This window comes from Phascolarctos cinereus, unplaced genomic scaffold (assembly GCF_003287225.1).
Source record: "Phascolarctos cinereus isolate Bilbo 61053 unplaced genomic scaffold, phaCin_HiC Scaffold_5;HRSCAF=322, whole genome shotgun sequence".
NCBI lineage: Eukaryota > Metazoa > Chordata > Mammalia > Diprotodontia > Phascolarctidae > Phascolarctos > Phascolarctos cinereus.
In genome coordinates, this window is record NW_027555958.1 from 411,814,552 (window position 1) to 411,835,388 (window position 20,837).

At 40.7% G+C, this 20,837-nt stretch overlaps 1 protein-coding gene across 1 annotated transcript in view; it reads right to left on the reverse strand.

Moving 5' to 3' along the window:
* Window positions 1-9,349: 9,349 nt before the first annotated feature.
* Window positions 9,350-20,837, reverse strand: part of PAPPA2 (pappalysin 2) — a 235,783-nt gene continuing 224,295 nt past the window's right edge. The window contains exons 15-16 of the mRNA XM_078155787.1: window positions 18,896-18,994; window positions 9,350-14,439 (exon numbers count right to left, since the gene is read on the reverse strand). Coding sequence (XP_078011913.1) covers window positions 14,365-14,439; window positions 18,896-18,994 — 174 coding nt within the window. The 3' untranslated portion in view covers window positions 9,350-14,364. The remainder of the gene's footprint in view (window positions 14,440-18,895; window positions 18,995-20,837) is intronic.

Here is a 20,837-nt window from a genome sequence, read left to right on the forward strand (position 1 = left end):
AGTTAGGCAATGAGATGGCCAGATGGGTAGAGCCCTGGGCCTGGAGTCAGGAAGGGCTGAGTTCAGATACAGCCTCAGACACTTACTAGCTTTATGACCTTGGGCAAGTCACTTAACTTCTGTTTTCCTTAATCCACTGGAGAAGGAAATGGCAAACCTCTCTAGTATCTATGCCAAGAAAACCCCAAGGATAGCTTTGGTGTGCCATGGCCCACAGGGTCATATGAAATCACACATGATTGAACAACATGATGGGTAAGGGAGTTGTGTGATATGGTTTCGGAACTATGCACCCCTAGGATATCATGGAACCTGGGAGTGGCAGCCTGCTTCTTGGAAGCCAGCCTGTAAGTGCTAGTAAAGATTAGGGGAGTAACCCAGAGAGGCTGCTACACAGAATAAGTGCAAAGTAGTTAAATCTGTGGTAGTTAGGGAGTGAGGGAGGCAACGGTTTAGGGAAAGGCTTCCAGTGGATTAGAAGGTAATACACGTGCTAGAATCTAACATTTCTTCTTGAGTGGCCTTGGGCTTCCTTAGCTTCTCGGGCCCTGTTACTTATCTAGAGAATAAGGCCTTGGAATTAAATTAGTAGCTTATTTTACAAAGTTGTCTGGGTGAGCTTGTGAGTGGCTCTCCTTCCTTATGAGTAAGTAAAAAAACTTGTGGGATCCATGAAAGTCACACAGAAATCCTCTCCCCCTCTCCTTCTACCTCTCCTCCTGTCTCTCCCTCTCCTTCTTCCTCTCCTCCTCTCTCTTCCTCTTCCCTTCTCTCTTCCTCTTTACCCCTTTCTCTTCCTTCTTTCCTTCTTCCTCTCTCCCTCCTTCCTTCCTTCCTTCCTTCCTTCCTTCCTTCCTTCCTTCCTTCCTTTCTTCCTTCCTTTCTTCCTTCCTTCCTTCTTCTCTCTTACTCTCTTTTTCTCTTTCTCTTTCTTCCTCCTTCTCTCTTTGTTTCTTTCCTGTTTTCTTTCTTTCTTTTTCTGGCTCTTTCTTTTTTCTCTCTATTCTTCTTTCTTCCTTCATTTCATTTACTCTTTCCTTCCTTCCTTTTTCTTTTTCTCTCTCTTTTTCTTTGTTGCTCTTTCTATCTTTCTTTTTTCTTTCACTCTTTGTTTCTCTTTCCTTCCTTCTCTCTCTCTTTCTTCCTCCCTCCCTGTCTTTCTTTCTCCCTTTCTCTTTCTTGCTGTTTCTTTCTATTTTCTTTCTCCTTTTATTTCTTTCATTCTCTTTTTCTCTCTTTCCTTCTTTCTTTTTCCTTGTTCCTCTTTCTTTCTCTCTATTTTTTCTTCCTTTGTTTCTTTCTCTCTCTTTTCTCATTTTTCTTTTTCTTTGTTGCTCTTTCTTTTTCTCTGTATTTATTCCTTTCACTATTTTTCTTTTTCCTTCCTTCTTTCCTTTCTTCCTTCCTCCCTTCATCTCTTCCTCCCTCACTTCTTCTCTCCATACTCTCAGTGCCTGAAGTTGATGAAAGTGAGATCTTCAGGTTAAAAGAGTCAATACTATAATGAAAATTAACATACTGAGCATGATTTATTTCCTAAATACTCAATTAAATAGGATGTCTCCAAACTTCAGATCTAAGACTCGTGTAGCATAATTATAAATAAATATATTTAAAAAAATAAAATTAAAATGCGCATGGTCATATGTGACTATATCTAGATGAAAAATTAATTCTGCTTTTGAAGAAGATGCTCTGAATCCCAGATAATTTAGCACAATTCCTTCCTGTGCTAAACCTTCCATGTCAAAAAATTGGAGTCTGAATAAATTTTTACTAGCTCCAAAATATTGCATTGGTCTCATTCACCTTTTCCTGTGCCACCTTTTTCTACTCTTATTTCTGTTCATGGCTTTTTGTTCAACCCCGTATCACTGAACTAGAGAATCTCCCCAAAACCAAATACATTCAGCATTCCTACAGAGATGCAAATCAATCATAGCCAACCACAATGTACCTTACTTTCTCCTTCTAACGTCTTAGAAACTTAGAACTGTAAAACAGTGGAACAGGAAGAGATTCTTGTCCAGTAGAGTCAACGTGTGGCTTTGAATCTTCTCAAAGCAATGGTATACGCTTGTTACATTCACTTTCTCTTCATTCACTCCATCTTGCAAGATGATTCCCTCCACTCAATTGACATTACTCACCTGAAGGTGACAAAATGGCAGCTTTTTTACTTAAGACAGTGGACTTTTCTCAGTCCCCAACATCCTTGAATTCTGTCCGGCATTTCCTAGAATCACAGAATTAGAAAGATTACTGAGGGCATTGTGAATACTCCTACCAGATTGATCTTGCTCATGTACTGCTATGATTACTTTCTTATTAAAATCCCTCAGTGACTCCCCACTGCTCATTAATTCAAGTTCAGAATCCTTTTTCTGTCATTTAATGACCCTCACAATATGGTGCCATCTACCACTGCAGCCTCATATCCCACTACAACCCTACATATATGTTTCATTTCAACTAAATAGGGATGTTTTCCATTTGCAAAATGTAGCCTATAACTTTTAAGTTTCTACACCTTTGCTCATTCCTTCTTACATCTCTATTCATTAGAATCCTCTCCATCTGTTGAGGCCCAACTCAAAACCCACCTTTTCACATGAAGCCTTCCCCTGATCATGAAAAAAAATGAGAATTTACATCTTCTTTCTCTAAACTTCGAGTGCATTTTATTTGTACCTTTCTTTGGGGTATTTACTATTTATTGCTTTGTATTATAGTTATTTTTATGTTCCTTCCTTATAAGACTATCCGATCATTGCGGCACATTCTTTGCTCTGGTACCTTTCATAGCATCTAGAAAAATGACTTACACATAGTAAAAAGTCAACAAATATTTGTGTATGAATGAATGAAACTGAAGGTACAAGAAGTTATGATGTCAAAAGTCACATCAGTCATGGTTCTTGGACTTGGTTTTCAAGTTTCTTAAGACCTCAATGGATTGGTTCAGGTTCTAGGTATCACACTGTAGGACAAGTTTATCACATGGGGAGATTCTACAGATTAAACCAATATTCTCAGTCATAGTATGCTAGTAAATGTTTACCAACCAGCTCTTCTCTCCCTCAAAATAAATGCATCATGGATTTTTAAGCTTAATCTTAATGACTGACGTTTTCTCCATCACTTTCTTAATTCTAGACAACCAACAAAACAATAAATCAAGTCCTGATTCATAGCCTTTGCCTATCATTTTCTGAAGTGTAAATGCTCACACTGAAAATTTAGCGATCTTAAGACAGGTCTATGAGCTGGCTCCAGCATTTCCTTGGCTGAAGTTCCCTTGGGAAAAACTCTACCTTAGTGCCTTTGTATTTTCTTCTTTAATGACCGGCGAGTTCTCTGTAATTTTTCATGAGGAGCCAATTGTCGATAGGAAAGCTAAGTGCCCTGGTGACCTTCAAGATGAGACTGTGACAACAGGCACATGTGTCAGAGACTGACATATACCCTTGCTGATGATTTCTAAGTGCTGAGCTTTTATTCTGATCTCATTCACCTTCTACCTGGGTGAAAGTTTTATGTGGTACATTTAGTCACTAGCCTGAGGTTCTCAGGAAGGAAAAACATAATTTAATTAAAAACATATACCCCAGTGGCCCCCTGCCTTGCAAAGGAGTCAGTAGTTTTATAAGACTCATTTTATTAGGGCCATGTCCTCAAACTACACCTACACACACAACAGTTACAAAATTTTTTTAACCCTTTCGTTTGATTCCAGTAATAGCCCTTAGTAATATCCTGGCCAGGAGAAGAGAGTTGGGATGAACCAATTATAATCACCTTCATTGTTTCCCTAGACCTGGGTTTGGAGAGGGAGAAGTCATGAGCTCTGATCTTTGCTTGTTCCTGGAATCAGCCACATAATCAACCTTAATCGTGCATGATTATCATTCTTTTTTTGTTTTTGTTTTCGTTTTTTTGATGAGGCAATTGGGGTTAAGTGCCCAGGGTCACAAAGCTAGTAACTGTTAAGTGTCTGAGGTCAGATTTGAATTCAGGTCCTGCTAACTCCACGGCCAGTGCTCTATCTACTATGTCACCTAGCTGTCCCATGATTATCATTTTTATTCCTGTTGCTACGCCTCTCTCTATCCTCCCTCTCTGCTGGTATGAGATTTTGTGAGCAGTTATGTTCTCCTAGCCTCTCAGAAATACCAGGATAGTTTTAAGAAGCTGCTTAGACTCTCGTTGGTCATTCATTGGAGTCCTGCTTTGAAAATGTCAAAGTTATTCCTTAGATACAGTGGACAGAGTGCTGAGCCTAGAGTCAGAAAAACTCAACTTCATGAGTTGAAATCTGGCCTCAGACACTTACTAACTGTGTGACCCTGGGCAAGTCATTTAACCCCTTTTGCCTCAGTTTCCTCATCTGTAAAATAGGCTGGAGAAGGAAGTGGCAAACCACTCCAGGATCTTTGCCAAGAAAACCCCAGATGGGGTCATGATGAGTCAGATGTGACTGAAATGGCTGAATGACAGAGTCGTTCCCAGAAGTCGTTTAGACACTTGGACAACTTAACTCACCAGGTGTAAAGGTGTTGGATCTCCACAGGTTAACTGGGGAGAGATTATTTACAATTAAGGAACTTTCAAGATATTTAAATGGAGGATCTCTCTATGTGTGACTAATCAAATAGAAGTCTAAAGCCTTCAAGTGACTGTTAGTTGTAGGAGAGGAGAGGTAAAAGGATGAAAAAGGGCTGAAGAAGAGTAACAGCACAAGAGTATTTTAACAAGCCTTTGTAATATATCCATTCTCAGAAGCAGCCTGGGAGTCAGTAAGAACTGGGTTCAAGTTTCATACATAACAAGTGCAGGTTGTGTGACCCTGGACAGCCATTTAACCTCTTTATGCTGCCCCTGGGCAATTTACTAAATTTTCCAAGTAATTTCTTAAATGTGTTGATAGATGGAATTTTGTCCACCTTAAGGGAATCATGGGCCTAGACAGAAAACAAAAACAAAGCAATTAAAAAAATATATAAAACTAGTATAGAGATAATTAAAAGGGAGAGAGACTGGGCTGTGCTGGCTTATCCATAGCACAGATTTTGGTTAAAAGAAGATGAACATAATCAAAAAGTGTTTATTAAATGCTAAGCTCACTGTGTGCAAGGCACTATACCAAGCATTAAGGATACAAAGAAAAAGTGAAAATCATCCCTGCCCTCAAGGAGATTACATTCTGATGGGGGAGACTATATATACAAAACTCTATGCATGCAAGATAGATACAAGACACTTGTAGATACAAGGTAACCTTACAATAGCTAACATTTATATAGCACCTACTATGTGTCAGCCACTGTGCTGAACACTTTATAGTTATTATTTCATTTGATCCTCACAACAACCTTGCAAGATTGGTGCTGTTAACATCCCCCTCTTACAGACGAGTGATCTCTCCAGTACACTCCCTAGCTGTCCCTTGGAGGGGAAGGCACTACCAGTGGAGAGACCAGAAAGATCTTCGGCATGAGCTATTTGTTAAAGGAATCCAGCAATTGGTAATGTTATCCCCATTTTGTAGGTGAGGAAATTAAGAATCAGAAAGGGTGACTAATTTGGCCATAGTCACACAGCTAATAAGTGAGTAGGGATGAGTCCCTTCTACTTTTTCTCAGCCTCTTTTTGTCTGTCTGTTTTTATTACCTAGGCAACAGGTGGCCAAGCACTGGCATCTTGCAGCCTGAACCCCATCCTCAGACCAGACATCAGACAAATAAGATATTTCTTGTAAACCCCTGAGTATAGAAGTGCTGTTCTTACACACACACACACACACAGACACACATACACACACACACACACACACACACACACCCCTAGATCCTCAAGCAAAGGGACAGGATAGTCTTCCTCTCAGGAGAATATCTATGCCCGTCTCCTTTCTTCCTCAAACAAATCATGATCTACCCCTTACAAGCGTCTGAAAAAGGCCTAGGGTTTGACTCTAGGTTTTTCCTGACTCAAAATTGCAGTCCTTCCACTCTGCCGCATTGTGTACACATACATCCTAGTGTATTGTAAAAAGCTTGAGACTGTGATGAGGGAAGGAAGGAAGGAAGGAAGGGAAGAAGGAAGGGAAGAAGAACAAAATGAAGAAACAAAGGGAAGGAGAGAAGAACAAAGGAAGGAGGGAAAGGAAGAGGAAAGGAGGTAGGAAGAAAGAAAGAAGAAAGGAGGGAAGGGAAGAAGAAAGGAAAAAGGGAGGTAGGAAAAAAGGACGAAAGGGAGAGAGGGAGGGAGGGAAGAAGGCCTTCTGTCAACCTTGGAAATCTGGGTATATGCCTTTGAGCACTAAAAGTACTGGTACGGAAGCTAGACTAGGGGCAAGAATGTGACCTGTACCTTCAAGGTGACTTTTAACACATATTCCTCTGCATAACCATTGATCAAAACTGAAAGAATGGTATGTCTCCCTCTCATTTGTGATTGACTAGCCTGAGAAATAGCTTGAACTTCTTGGGATAGATTATGAAAGCTCTGAAGACTCATAGCTGGTCAGAGCTTGGGCTTGGAGATACTTCCAGGTCTTTGGGGGCTTAGGGCTTTTGTAGGACTGTGCTTCCAGAAGCTAGGAAGATTCTTCTAGGTTTTGCTCATTCTCCTTTTTTTGGATTAATCAACCAGTCCCAACCCCCAACCCCCACCGCCACAACCCCTACCCCCTTGGAGCAGTGAAGCTAAGCTTCTTTTTTCCTGGGGCAGCATTTCTCTCTCACATTGGCCTCATCGCTTTGAGGCTTTTTCAAGGTTTGGTATCCATCCATCAGGACCTGGGAGAGGTTATATAATCCATGTCCATATTCTTTGTATGAATGTTTGGTATGAACAGATTTTTAAGATTCTGTATTAAAATCACATTCTCCATTATTGGCACATTTATTTTGGAGCTAAGTTTTCCTCAAAGTGGTCAATGTGGGTTTTTTCTTTTATTTTTTTAACGCCTCCATACTTGATAAATATACCTCCTGTTCTCAAGGAGAAATCTCTATCAGTGTGATTAATCATCATGCTGTCTCTTGTCTGATCTCTCACCTCTTTTTCATTGCTAAACTTCTTTAAACAGTGCCTGCACTTGCTTTGGGCACTTACTCATGACTATATTTCTTGGCTTCCCTTTCTCCTCATATCCTCTTCCTTGAAATCTCACTCCCATAGTTTCAACTACCACATTGAAACTAGTGATTCCCAAATCTGCTTCTCCAGACTTTACCTCTATTTGCAATTATTTTCTTATTTCATCCTCACAACCTTGGGAGGTAGGTGCTATTATTATCTGTATTGTATAGATGAGAAAACTGTGGCAAACAGAGGTTAAGTGACTTGCCTGGAAGTCACACAGCTAGTCAGTGTCTAAAGCTAGATTTGAAGTCAGGGCTTTGTTTCCTCATCTGTAAAATGCATGGGAGAAGGAAATGGAAGCCACTCCAGTATCTTTGCCAAGAAAACCCCAAATGGGGTCATTAGAGTAGGACATGATGGAAAAATGATCAAAAAGCAACATTCTAACTCCAAATCTAGCGCTCTCACTACTGGGATAGCAAGCTGCATCTCTCATTGTCTACAGGATATATCAGGAGACCTCCCTGGAATATCAAACTTAGCATGTCCAGAGTGAAACTGTCAGTCTTCCTCCTTCCCCCTTCCCCTTCTCCTAACTTTAATGTTCTTCTGTGGGGTGGCATCTATTTACCCATGTATGTAATCTTGGGGTTATTGTGGATTCTTTCCTCTCCTTCATTTCCCATATCCTACTAGTTCCTGTCAATTCCATCTCCAAAACACTTTTTGAAGGCATCTTCTCATCTGTTCTCCCTACAACCCTTCTGCTACAGGTCCTAATTACTACCTATTGAGTGATGCAATTGTTTCTTTAGGTCTTTCACAGCTCTACTCTTCCTCTGTTCCAATCAATGACTCATACCACTGCCAGAATGAACATCCTCATCAATAAATCTGTTCATATCTCTCCCATGCTAAGAATCCATGCAGGCTCCATATAGTCTGCTTGGGTAACATTCAAACTACCTTGCTTAACATTCAAGGCCCTTTATAATATGGATCTACTTTCTCACTATAGCCTTATCTCATGTCCAACTGTTCATTACCCCATTTGGAGTTTTCTTGGCAAAGATACTGGAATGATTTGCCTTTTTCTTCTCTGGCTCTTTTTACAGAAGAGGAAACTGAGGCATACAGGGTTGAGTGACTTGCCCAGGGTTACACTGCTAGTAAGTGTCAGAAGCCTGTATTTGAACTCAGGAAGAACAGTTTTCTGGACTCCAGGCCTGGCACTCTATCCACTGTACCACCTAGCTGTCCCCACCCCCACCACATACTTTATGCTTCATCCTAGTTAAACAATTTTCTTCTCCCCAAGCCCAAGCCTAAATGCACACTACTTCCACATTTCTCTGTCTCTTTGTTCAAGGCTATTCTCTATGCCTAGTGTGCTCTCCTTTCTTTCTTATTCTATTAAAGATCTTTCTATCCTGTAAGGTCCAACTCAGATGCCACCTCCTTTGGGAAGCGCCCTTATCATCCCACCAGTTGGTAAAGACCTACCTTTTCATACCTACCATAGCATTTTGTTTCATAATTTTGTTTTGTAATTCTAATGCACTTCGCATACATTATTGTGTATTTGTATTATTATTATTATCTTTGTTGTTATCGTGTGCCCCATTGGATGCTACATTCTTTGAGGGAAGTGATCCAGTCTAAGCTAAGTTTTGTATGCTCTCAGTATCTAGCACAGTGCCAGGAACTGTCTATAATCTTTTTTTGTACACTGTCTCCCTCTTGTTGAACTATGAGAACGGGGCTGTTTTTGCCTTTTCTTTTCTTTTGTATTCCCATATTTTACCATAGTGCCTGGCAAACAGTAGGTACTTAACAAATATTTGTTGACCTGACTTGATTGTTATCAAATTGCATTACTGCCAAAATTCTGCTAAAGTACTTCTTAAGGGGCAGCATGGTATGGTGAAGAAAGCAGAAGACTTGGAATCAGGAAGGCCTGAGTTCAGGTCCCAGGTGAGACTGACTAGAAATAGGACCATGAGCTTAACCTGTCTTCAACTTGATTTCCTCATCTATAAAATGAGAGGGTTGGAAAGTGCCTTCAGGGTCCCTTTCAGCTGTAAATCTTTGATCCCATAATCTGTGACCCTTGAATTTTATGGGAGAAGTCCAGCAGAGACTCCTAGAAGAACCTGAGAACTATACTAGCATTAACCACAAAACCTTACACAGAATGAGCACTAAACAGTTGAATGAATTTTCAGGAATGATGACAGACCTTTATTTTATTGAGTAGTGGGGAAAGGAAGAAGAACTACAGAACTCAAAAGACTGGGGAAGAGAAACAGGCACCTGAGACATGTTACCTTTGGTGTATTGATTTTTTTTAATGAACATAGTATAATCTTACAAAATAACTGGCTTTAGCAGTTTTATGATACAGTAGATCAGTTCCTTTCAGTGTCCCCAACTATACCATTCCCAAGGGATTTGAACTGATGCGTCCATTAGCAATATCATAGGGTAGAAGAAGGGGAAGAAAGGCCAACCAAGATAAATCCTTGACCTGGTGATGGAGAGAAGAAAAGAATGAACTTGCGAATGGTCCCCTTGTTCTCTTGTTTCATATGCAGCTCTCTCTCTGTCTCTCTCTCTCTCACTCTCTCTCTTTCTCTTTCTGTCCTACCATTTTGGTCAGAAGTAGCACCGTGAAAGATCTGACCAGTCCTTGACAACTGCTGTGTTAGGATTATCCCAACACACCCTTAGTTAATGGTTAATGAAGACTTTCAGGAAGTATAGACACCAAGGTATGTGGTTTTGGAACCAGGAAACCAGGAGTAAACAACAGGAGCCCTTCCTACAATAGACCATTAGATTCTTTACTTTTGAATGAGGAGTGAGCAAGAATAGAGTACCTATCAATGTCCCCTGGGAAATCCATGACCAGGGCATTCTAGTTCCTGATCTGTCTCTGGTCATAGTACAGATGATATTTGGATAGTTGAATCATTAGATTGTAAGCCTCTTCCTACTTCTATATCCTGGGTGCTTAGCACATAGTAAGCACTTAATAAATGTTTAATGATTGGCTGATTGATAAGTTCCTGTGATCTCAGAGACAAGAGGTGAAGGAAGTTGTCATCTCTGAAAGGCTAGAACTGAGTGAGGACTCTTCTACCTGCTAGATCAGGTCCAGCTGGAACCACGGGAAAATAATATGTGAGTGTATTAATTTTCTGAAAATAAGAAATAGGTGCTCCTGTCTTCCCACCGCAGCAGGGAGCCAAGGACATGAGCAACATAAAATAAAATGTGTAAACATAAAGAAGTCTAAAAGAAAAACTCTAGTTACTGTCAACTTTATGAAGAGGCTGGGCAGAGACAAAATCTCATGTGAACAACAGACTTCTTATCCTTGTTTAGGACTACAGCCATTCTTGGGCAGTCTTAATGGCTACCATAGCTCTCTGACCTTATGCCTTGAACTTCCAACCATGCAGGAAGGCTCGAAGGCTTTTCCAAGGAATTGGGACTCTCCTGTATTTTCATGTCCCAATAAAAGCCATTTTTCTACCAGAGTCATTTGTAAAATGAAGAATAACTCATTCTTTCTATTGTTTTCCAAGAAAAGCTTACCAGCGTCCTTGGAATCCAGGTCTGTTTCAGAGGCAGAAATGTATTTGCTTAATTTTCTGTGGCCTCAGGTGTACAAAAGGATGTTTATCAAAATTAGGCTATAGTTTTTTGTTTTGCTTTGTTTTTAACTTCTTCCCCTCTACTGCTTCCCCTCACTTCATCCTTATCTTGCTACATCTTCTAGGGCCATCTGAGGCCCGTGAATTTTTTTAAACTATTCTGATAATTTTATTTCAAAATAATGGGCTGCTAGGTGGTACAGTGGATAGAATGCTGGGCCTGGAGTTAGGAAGACTCATCTTCCTGAGTACAAATCTGGCCTCAAACACTTATTAGCCGTGTGCCCCTGGGCAAGTCATTTAACCCTATTTTGCCTCAGTTTCCTCATCAGTAAAAATGAGCTGAAAAAGGAAATGGCAAACCACTCTTGTATCTGTCACAATCACAACAATTATAATCCTTTGCATTTTATTTTATGTATTTAATTTTTTTTTCTGAAGAGGTATCCATAGGCTTCATCAGTCTGCTGAAAGGGGTCTGTGACACAAAGATGTGTTCTTGAGTATATCAAAAATGTTGACTTTGAAAATAATGTTTAATATGACAGTTGCTGACCATTTACTCTTTCTGTGATAAAACAAATGGTGGGCTTGGGAGTTAGTGAGCCAAAGTGTGTATGTTGTGATCAGAGCAGGTGGGAAAATAAAAAGCAATTTCTTCAGGAGATCTAGAGAGTACCAGAGTTCATCTTTCCTTCTTCTTCTTTTTCTTCTTCTCTTTTTTTTTTGTTCTTACTCCAAGGCTTTCAGTGGAAAATGGATTTAGTACAAAATGAGCCTATAGCAGGTTAGTATTTGCTTTCCCATGGCTACTGGTCTAAGGTGCTAAAGAGGAATTAACATGTACCTACTAGAGGCTTACCCAGATACCAACACAAAACACCTATCTTTGGGAGTTTGGGGGTGTGGGAGGGTAAGGCAGGGACTTATATATTTAAGTTTGCTGCATTGGCAGGCAGATTACTATGCTAACTTCCTTTAAAACTGAACTATTGGGCCCAAATGGCTAAGAGTAAAGACTATGGGTCTCATATTGCTGAAATTCGCCTACCTCCCCACAGAGTGTCACCCTAACTCCATGTGTTTCTCCAGTTAGCTGTGTGTATATCTATGGGTCACAGATTTTTCATGCAACGTTTGATTTGAATTTCCTTTGGACTCTGTGGATCATCTCTGACTGCCAAAAGTAACCCCCTGGGTATGCTTCCAGGCTTGGTTTAGGGACTGAGTCACCTTGACTCATTTCTTCCTCCGTCTCCCTCTCACCACCCCCATCCCCACCCCAAGCTGGGGCCTCCTTTAACCCTCAAGCTGATAGATCTGCTCTGTGTCATTTTCAGGTTTTCTTCATCTTTATCTTTGTCTTTTTCCTCCACTGTTAGTTCCAATATATATTTTTAAAGTAAATTCTTCTCGTGGTCAGAGGAGAGGTCTTATGTGACAAGGGCATAGAAAAGAGGGCAGGGATGATAAGAAGAGAGCGAATTTTTAGGGCTACACTAATGAACACTCAGAAGGTCTTAAGGAAATATTTGTTGCTAAGTGACTGAATGAGATTCATATTCAAGTTAAACATATTGGCAATTTCCATCCTACCCTGTCAGCCTTGGGATTGAAAAAACCCCTGGATGGTACCCAAGTCAACTGAGTGCTCTTGGAGTCAGAAGAAGGGGAACGTTCTAACAAGAGGTGATACCTTTAGCATCTCCTTCTACAGGCATTGAAGTCAGAGACTTTAAAGGAAAAACATGATTATAGAGAGATCATGGCCCCAGACAGGGCAGCAATGGGTACTGAGCTTTAAAAAAAAAATGGAACAATAACATATGGAGGAAATCTATCACAAAATTTCTAAAGTCTAATTTTTTTTCACTGAATTCCATGAACCAGGCAGGATTTTTACATGTTCTGGAAGCCTCGATCATTCAGTTTGTCTAACTGGCCATCTCACCAACTCGTGATAGAGGCTTCTTAAATATAGAATAATTGCATTTGGAAAATATCAGTAAGGTTTTGACTTGGAAAGCAAGGGACTTTAATCCCCTACCTGCCCTAGAAAGAAGGAACAAATATGACTCTATCTTAGCCAGTGATATTTTCCTTCCAGTGAAATAACCTTGAAATGGGAAAGCTGTCTCGTCTAGCATTTCTCACTTCCCCATAAGCCTCGATTTCAATCTGGTCTCTGTCCTCATTCTTATATTCCAATGTCTATGTCTCATCAGGTTTTCTAAATCTCATATTTAAGATAATAGGATTGAAAATTTTTCTGGTTCACATGTATTTCTGGAATAGGGTCGAAGGCACATAGCCACTAACCAAAGAGTCCTTGCAAGCCTGAACATTCTAGTTTTCCTATATAGTTCAATAGGGACCGTAGGGATAGAGATTGAACTTGAGATTTCACTGGTATAGGGAACTCCCCCTTTGGCAGGTCAGTACCTTTTCTGCAATTTCAAAGTCTCAGAGAATTGCCTAGTGTGTTGAGAGAGTAAGCGATTTGGCTGGTTCACACAGCCACTATTTGTCAGAGGTAGGATTTCAACCCAGATCTTCCCGGTTCCAAGGTCAATTCTGAAATCTCTATACGATGCTGCCTCTAGATGGTGCAATATTAGGGACATGAAACATCCAGGCAAAACCTAGCCTGTTTGAATAGACATGGGAGGGAAGAGAGGTTGATCTAGGTTTCTTGGTCTCAATCCCACTAAGTTGTTTTTCAACCAGTGTTTGTGTAGCTCAGCCCTGCTCTCAGGGCCTGAATCCAACCCATCAAAGGATAACCAGGATCACAGTTATCACATAGTCTCTTATTCCCTGTCTAGACCCTACAACCAAGCAAGGAAGGATGAAAGGGCTATATCCACTTACCCCTAGACTCCTAGCATCTGTTTTGGGACATGCATTTTACAGCAGCATGTGTGTGACAAAGGGTTTTTGTTTTACCTTAATAGACAGCAAAAAATATATCATATATTTCATATATTTATGCAATTTATGTAGTTTTGCTTAAATACTTGTAGAGAGTTCATGACTAAATTCATTACTGCTGAAGGAGTCTATGCAGCAGAAGAAAGGAAGCAAGACAGGTTAGAGAAGACAGAGCCGTCTAGTGGCAGACCATTTATGATAAGAAGGTACAAAGAGTCCCTGGCAGCTTCTCCTCAATGATTTTGAGTTTGAGTTGACAAGCTGGGTGTGGGTGGGGTGGAGAGTAAGGGAGGAGAAGAAGATGAGAGTGTGGGAGAGGAGAATGAGAGTGGAGCATGGTACGGGGGATCTTGGCCCATCAAGAGTAGTTATCCCATTATGTGAAAGAGGTTCTCCCCTTTTACGATTCAGGATGATGATGATTATCAGTAACTCAAATGTCTTCTGCCATGCTTGGCACTTAAAGGCATTCTCTCAGAGGACGTCTTCTTCTTCTCCCCCTCCCCTTGTTTCTTACGAGCTCCTCCAGGCACTTCTTCCTTCCATCAGTCTTGGTCTCCAGAGGATTCTTTTCTTCAGACTTCCTTCCTCGCCCACTCCCCGCCCCCCTTAGCCAGAAGGTCTTCCCCAGGGGGGTTGCCTCTGGCTCATAGACTCTTGGGCCAGCAACAGGGTCTTTTTGCCCCATTTATTGATTCTCTTCTGCTTTGGGATCCCGGCAGGTGCATTCATCTTGCTCACAGTCAGCAGCAAATGGGATTACCTATAGGAGACAGAGAGAAAACTATGTTACCCTGGGGATTAAGAGAATACTTGAAAAAACATTTTTTTTAATCCCATACTGTTTATTTCAAGATCGCTTTTACCCACAATTCACCCAAACTTATCTTTATGCATTGTTACTATCTTTTCTTATATCCAGATAAATAGCCAAAGCAAGCAGGCAATTTCTAGTATTTTTTTTTTTACATTTTCTTCCCATGTAAGTCATATTGTGACAGAAAACACAGAGGGAAAAGAATCCAAGAAAAATAAAGTTGGTTTTTGTTTCGTTTTGTTTTGTTTTGTTTTTTGATAATTGGGGTTAAGTGACTTGCCCAGGGTCACAAAGCTAGTAAGTGTCAAATGGCTGGTGCTCTATCCACAGCGCCACCTAGCTGCCCCAAGAAAGTTTTTTAAAAAGTATTTTTCAATCTACATTAAGACTCTGTCATTTCTTTCTCTGGAGATGGATAGAATTTTTTTTCATTATAAGCCCTTCGGTATTATCTTGGATCATTGTATTACTGAGAATAGCTAGGTTATTCACAGTTGATCATTATACAATATTGCTGTTGTTGTATCCTGGTTCTACTCATTTCACTTTGTATCCATCCATGTAAGTCTTTCCAGGTTTTTCTGACAGCATCCTGCTTGTTTTCTTTCTTTCCTTCTTTCTTTCTCTTTCTTTCTTTCTTTCTTTCTTTTCTTTCTTTCTTTCTTTCTTTCTTTCTTTCTTTCTTTCTCTCTCTCTCTCTCTCTCTGTCTCTCTCTTTCTTTCTTTCTTTCTTTCTTTCTTTCTTTCTTTCTTTCTTTCTTTCTTTCTTTCTTTCTTTCTTTCTTTCTTTCTTTCTTTCTTTTTTTCTCAGACAGTTGGGGTTAAATGACTTGCCCAGGGTCACACAGCTAGTAAGAGTCATGTGTCTAAGGCCGGATTTGAACTCAGGTCCTCCTGACTGAAGGGCCACGGTTCTATCCACTGCGCCACTTAGCTGCTCCCCTGCTTGTTTTCTACTTGGAGATTTTTAACACTCTTCATATCCACTGTCTCATTTGATTGTCTCACGCCCTAAGGCGTTTGAGGCAAGCTTTTTTTTTTCCTCCTTGACATCAACTTTGATTTCACTAGTGTAAGAAATTTTCAATGATAAAACCTATTCCACTGATGGAGATCCAGAAAGTCCTTTAGCTTATAGGGATTCTGGGATTCTTAACCTGGGATCCCTGACTTCATGGAAAGATTTCATGAGGTCTGTGAACCTTGATGGAGAAAAAATAGTACAGCTTTGTTTCCACTCACTTCTAACTGAAATTTAGCACTTCCTTCAAGCATTCAGTTTTGAATGAAAGAAACAAATATTATTCTGAGGAGGGTGTCACTAGATTGCCAAAGGGGTCTATGACACACAAAATGGATAAGAATCATTGTTTGTGAGAGTCACCTGGGGCACAGAGACATTAAGTGACTTTCTAAGGGTCATACAGTCAGAGCATGTCAGATGCAACTTCAACCCAGATCTTCTGACTGACAGACCAGTTCTCAACCCACTATATCATGACAAAGTAGGTAGAACACTCATTTTACAGATGAGGAAGCAGAATTAGACAAGTTAAGTAACTTGTCCAGTGTTCCATATATTAATGGCAGAGTTTATGCTGAAATACACGTTTTCTGATTCCCAATCTGGGGTGTCTGACATTTACCACACTGCCACCAGGTAATATAGTATTTTTGAGCACTGAGCTTGTAGTTAGGAAAATTTGAGTTCAAATCTTACCTTAAGCACTTACAAATTGTGTGACCTGGGCAAAACTGTTAGCTTCCCCTAGACTCAGTTTGCTCATCTGAAAAATGGAGTTGTCACACCTACCTCACAGAGTTGGAGTGAGGATCAGAATGAGATAATATGTGTAAATCACTGCAGTCTTTAAAGTGATGTACAAATGTCAGCTATTATCAGTAGTAGTAGTACTAGTGGTAGTGGTGGCGGTGGTGGTGGTACTAGTGCCAATAGTAGTGCAGGAGTCAAAGCATTGTTACAGTCTTAGGAGTCTTGATAGTTTTATAGGAAAATTGTGCCATTTTTGGTTCCTTCCCAGATAAATGTATCTGCCTTATCTGCTCTAAAAATTTATTGAAAACTTTAGTGATCTATGAAAACTCTGGCATTCCTCTACCATCTCGGATGTGACTAAGCTCCTTCTTTCTAGGCCTCCCCCCTTTCAGAGGTGGCCCAGAACTTACCTATACCTCCACCAGACCTCCCTTTTCCCAACAATTGTCAGATTTTCCTTGCTGCCAATTTGTCTATGATGATTTACTGAAGTCGTGGTGCACAGGATACATGGGTACTCTGGGAAATACGTGAAGAACACACAGAGGTCTTGCCTTGTATTTGACCAAGAAATCCGATATCGCCAAATCCATAACCAAGAGAAATCTATTCACAGTATGAACACAATGATTATCCAAGTGCCCTGAGGAGGATGGATCCAGGGACTTTGCTGGGTAGTGTTGCTTGGGTACTGCTCCCAGCTGAAAATCACATGCCCAGGGTCAAGTGGATTAAATGGGACACCAGGGGGAATAAGGTCTCTTCCAAATACTGGTTTATGTGAAATGATATTCGTAAGTGTTAAAATAAGGTAGCAGTAAAGCCATGACCAGTAGGACCATGAGATGAGAACCAATGAATGGCACATGGCTCTGACCTGTTACCTCCTTGGGAGACTAGGAATCCCTCAGGAACACAGCATGGGAGGAGGAGTGGCAGTCAGATGGACTCCTTGATCAAGGTCTTCTTCAGCCTCAATATGGGGACCAATCTGGGTTCAAGCTTGCACTTCAGGCTTGTGGGAAGTGATAGGAAATTGATCCTTCTAAACTTAGCTAGTTTGGGAAGTGGGATGGCTCCTGAATATTTTAAATGTTACTTACACATAGACTTTTTGAACTGAAAGGAATGTGGAAATTGCATGGACTGACTCTGTGTATGCAATTTGTTGTGGGCCCATGTGCAAAGAGTGAAGCAAGATTTCCTTGACCAGTTGCAAATGAGCAGATTTTCCAAAAATCTTCTTCTCTCTCCACTTCCTTTTCTGTCCCACCACATGGGCTCTGCCTTCCCTTCTAGCTTTAAATCCACGAACCTATGTTCAGAAATGGCAGAATCTCCTCCAAAATACCCTGTCCAAAAGCCCATTACAGCCTGTTCAGCCCATGTGATGAACTTCTTCATTACTCTTAGAGCCCCAGTGCTCTCAGTTCATCCAGATCACTGATTCCCGAAGTGTGTCCTAGGGAGATTTCTCACATGGTCTGTGAAATGGTCTCTTAAATGAATAATCTGCTTATGTCATTTAATAAAAATTAGATATCACCTTATGGCTGTCTCAACAAACAAACCTTTCTTCTCATTTGCTCTATGGAGGTTTGGGGGAGGTGGTGTTAAGTGAGAATGGATGTGGTGGATGGCTGGTCTATTGGGACTTTTGCTTTTGCTGCTGGGACTGAACAAGGCTGAAGAAGAACACAGAATCATCCTAAAAACCCTCAACTTGAATCCTGTAACTCTCAAGATTCTCCCTTTCCCCCAGCATTCCTTCTTTCTTCTGAATGTTCAAAGAAAATCCACTTAAGGAGACACAACATCAGAGGAGGAAGGGACTTCAGAGGCCATCTAATAATCCCACCCATACCTGAACAAGAGTTCCATGACAGCACACTTTACAAATAGACATCTAACCTTTGACTGAAGGGAAACCCACTAACTCCAAAAGTAGCTCCTCTTACTGTTGGATAATGTTAGTTTTGTGAAGTTTTTTTTTTCTTTGTGTCAAACTGAAATCTGTATCTTTGTAACTTCTACCCATTTACTGATCCTATTGCTGCTCTCTGAAGACCAGGAAAATAAGGCTTAATGCCTCATACATATGGCAACCCTTTACATACTTAAAGACAGCAGGGTCTTTACCCCTGCCTCTCAAGTCTTCTCCTCTCCAGATTGAGCATCCCCAGTTCCTATATAATTTTCATATAGTGTGGTTAAGGGAACCCTACACTATGATTGTTCTCTTTGGAACACTTCCTAGCTTATCAATGCCCTGTCTAAAGTGTAAGACCCAAAATAGAACACAGTACTCTAGATGTGGTCTGATCAGAGCAGAATAGAGTGGAAATAGCACTTCTCTGGTTCTGGACTCTATGCTTTTCTTAATCCCAAGATCATATTAGGTGTGTGTGTGTGTGTGTGTGTGTGTGTGTGTGTGTGTGTGTGTGTGTGTGTGTGTACTACAAAGGAATGATATTTGAGGGAAATAAGTAGGCTGTTTCTGGAAATCAGGTCCTGCCAAAAATTCAGATGGGTTTGGCTGATGGACTCGTGCAAGAGCAACTCAGTGCTTTTAGTGATATCTACTCTTATCCCCCTGGGCCCCCTGCCCAAGCTCTGTTTACCTACCTTCTTGGAAGAGAGGGTTGAAGAACAGCAGTCGCCACCATCATACTGACAGTAGGCTCGGTTGTTGATTGTATCACACCACCCATCAGCTTGAAAAGGCTGGTGAGGAAAATGACAAGTCAGTGTCTATGTATGATCTCAGTTATCATTGCTCTTGTTTTATTCCCCCTAGAGAATCCCTAGAGAGAATAAGGCTGACAATGTCATGTGACTCTGCTTCACTTAAATTCAATTCACGCACAAGTCAAGACATCACCCCCAATGTCATCGGGACTCTTCTAAAACAAAGAACCAACAACAACAGAGGCAGGAAAAAATACTCGCCAACTCTTATATAAAAGCGAGGCGTTTGCATCTGCTAATGGTGATGAACTATTTTAATGACTCCAGGACCATTGCACCAAGGCCAAAGACATCTTAGCGATACTCAGTATCATGAGTAGCAGGCCAGTGTCTTGAATCTTCTGAAGGGGCCCTTTTTCCTTAGTCTTAGTCTATATATTTTTGTAAGTGGCTATAAACTAGCTTGTCCACAGGGTCCCTAAGATGGCATAGGGGATGGATATGAATTTTCACCTAATTTTCCCAAATAATAGCAGAGTCTCATGCCCTCGGGAGGCCAGAAGGAACCTGTAGGGACTATACAAAGCTCTAAGCTCTGCCTGTAGCTCCTACCACTGACTGGCCTACTGTCAGTCAGGCTTAAGGGGTGGATCATTGGTCATTTCTTCTGCTTCCAATCCAGCAAGGATGACGGCATCCATCACTTCCGCTGGATCAGACAAAGACTGGTACTTAGAGATGAGGAGATTCCAGAGATGCTATGTAAATAGAAGAGGGTGACTGTCCCGGAGCAGCTTGTCACTGCATTCAGTGACCCCAGTCCTGGGGCAGAAATGTTCACACATGTGCAGTAGTCCTGTGCACACAGTGGTGAAACCACAGGGTAACAGGAGAGCAAGCCAAACAGTTTCCATTTGCTCCTGTTACTGCTGCAAGTTAGCAGGAACCAAAATGGGAATCAGGCCCAGGCCAAACCAGAGTTAATGGAGTGTTTCACCCCAAAAGGGAACACATGATAAGAACAGCAACAAGTGGTTAAACAATAACTCAGTGGCCCAATGCCATGGATGTCAAGAGTAAAGGCCCTGGCAGGAAATACAGTCCCACAGCATCTTGGAGGGCTTACCAGCCAGCCCACCTACTCAATAACATTGGCTCCACTCCATCCTAAACTGATGAATTACTGCAAAGCCTCTAAAAACCTCTCAAGTTAATTGCTTAGGGCAGGGATCCTTAACCATTTTTATGTCTTTGACCCCTTTGGCAGTCTGGTGAAGCCTATGGATCTCTTCAAATAATAATGTTTTCTTTTTAAATGTGTAAAATGAAATACATAGAATGCAAAAGATATAAAATAAACTAAATCTATTGAAATATAGTTATAAAATATTTTAAAGAATAAATATTTTTAAGAATAAATTCATGGAACTCAGGTTAATAATCCATGTTTACAACTATATAACACACTGATGCCTCCCAAGTTGCAAACTCTAATTCTGAATTTTTATGGGCAAACCATTTCCCCTCCCTTTTTTATGCCTCAGTTTTTTTCATTTGCCCAACTGGGATAATATCACCCATTTCAAGGTCTTATAGCAGCTGCTAGTAAAAGATGACCTATCAAATACATTAGATTAATTTATTTTATATTATATGTGTATTATATTACAGAAGCACATATTTATATAGTGACCCTGTTTCTATATGAAGTTGACACCACGGAAAAGAACTCCTGGTGATGAAGCTGTTTGCAGTTTGGCAGCTACTCTGCAGTTTAAAGTTTTAGGGAATTATAATTCTACCCATCATTATTTAAGGAAATCACATGCTAAGGGATCCCCAAGTAGCTGAGACCTTATGCAGGCTGCACACCAGTGTG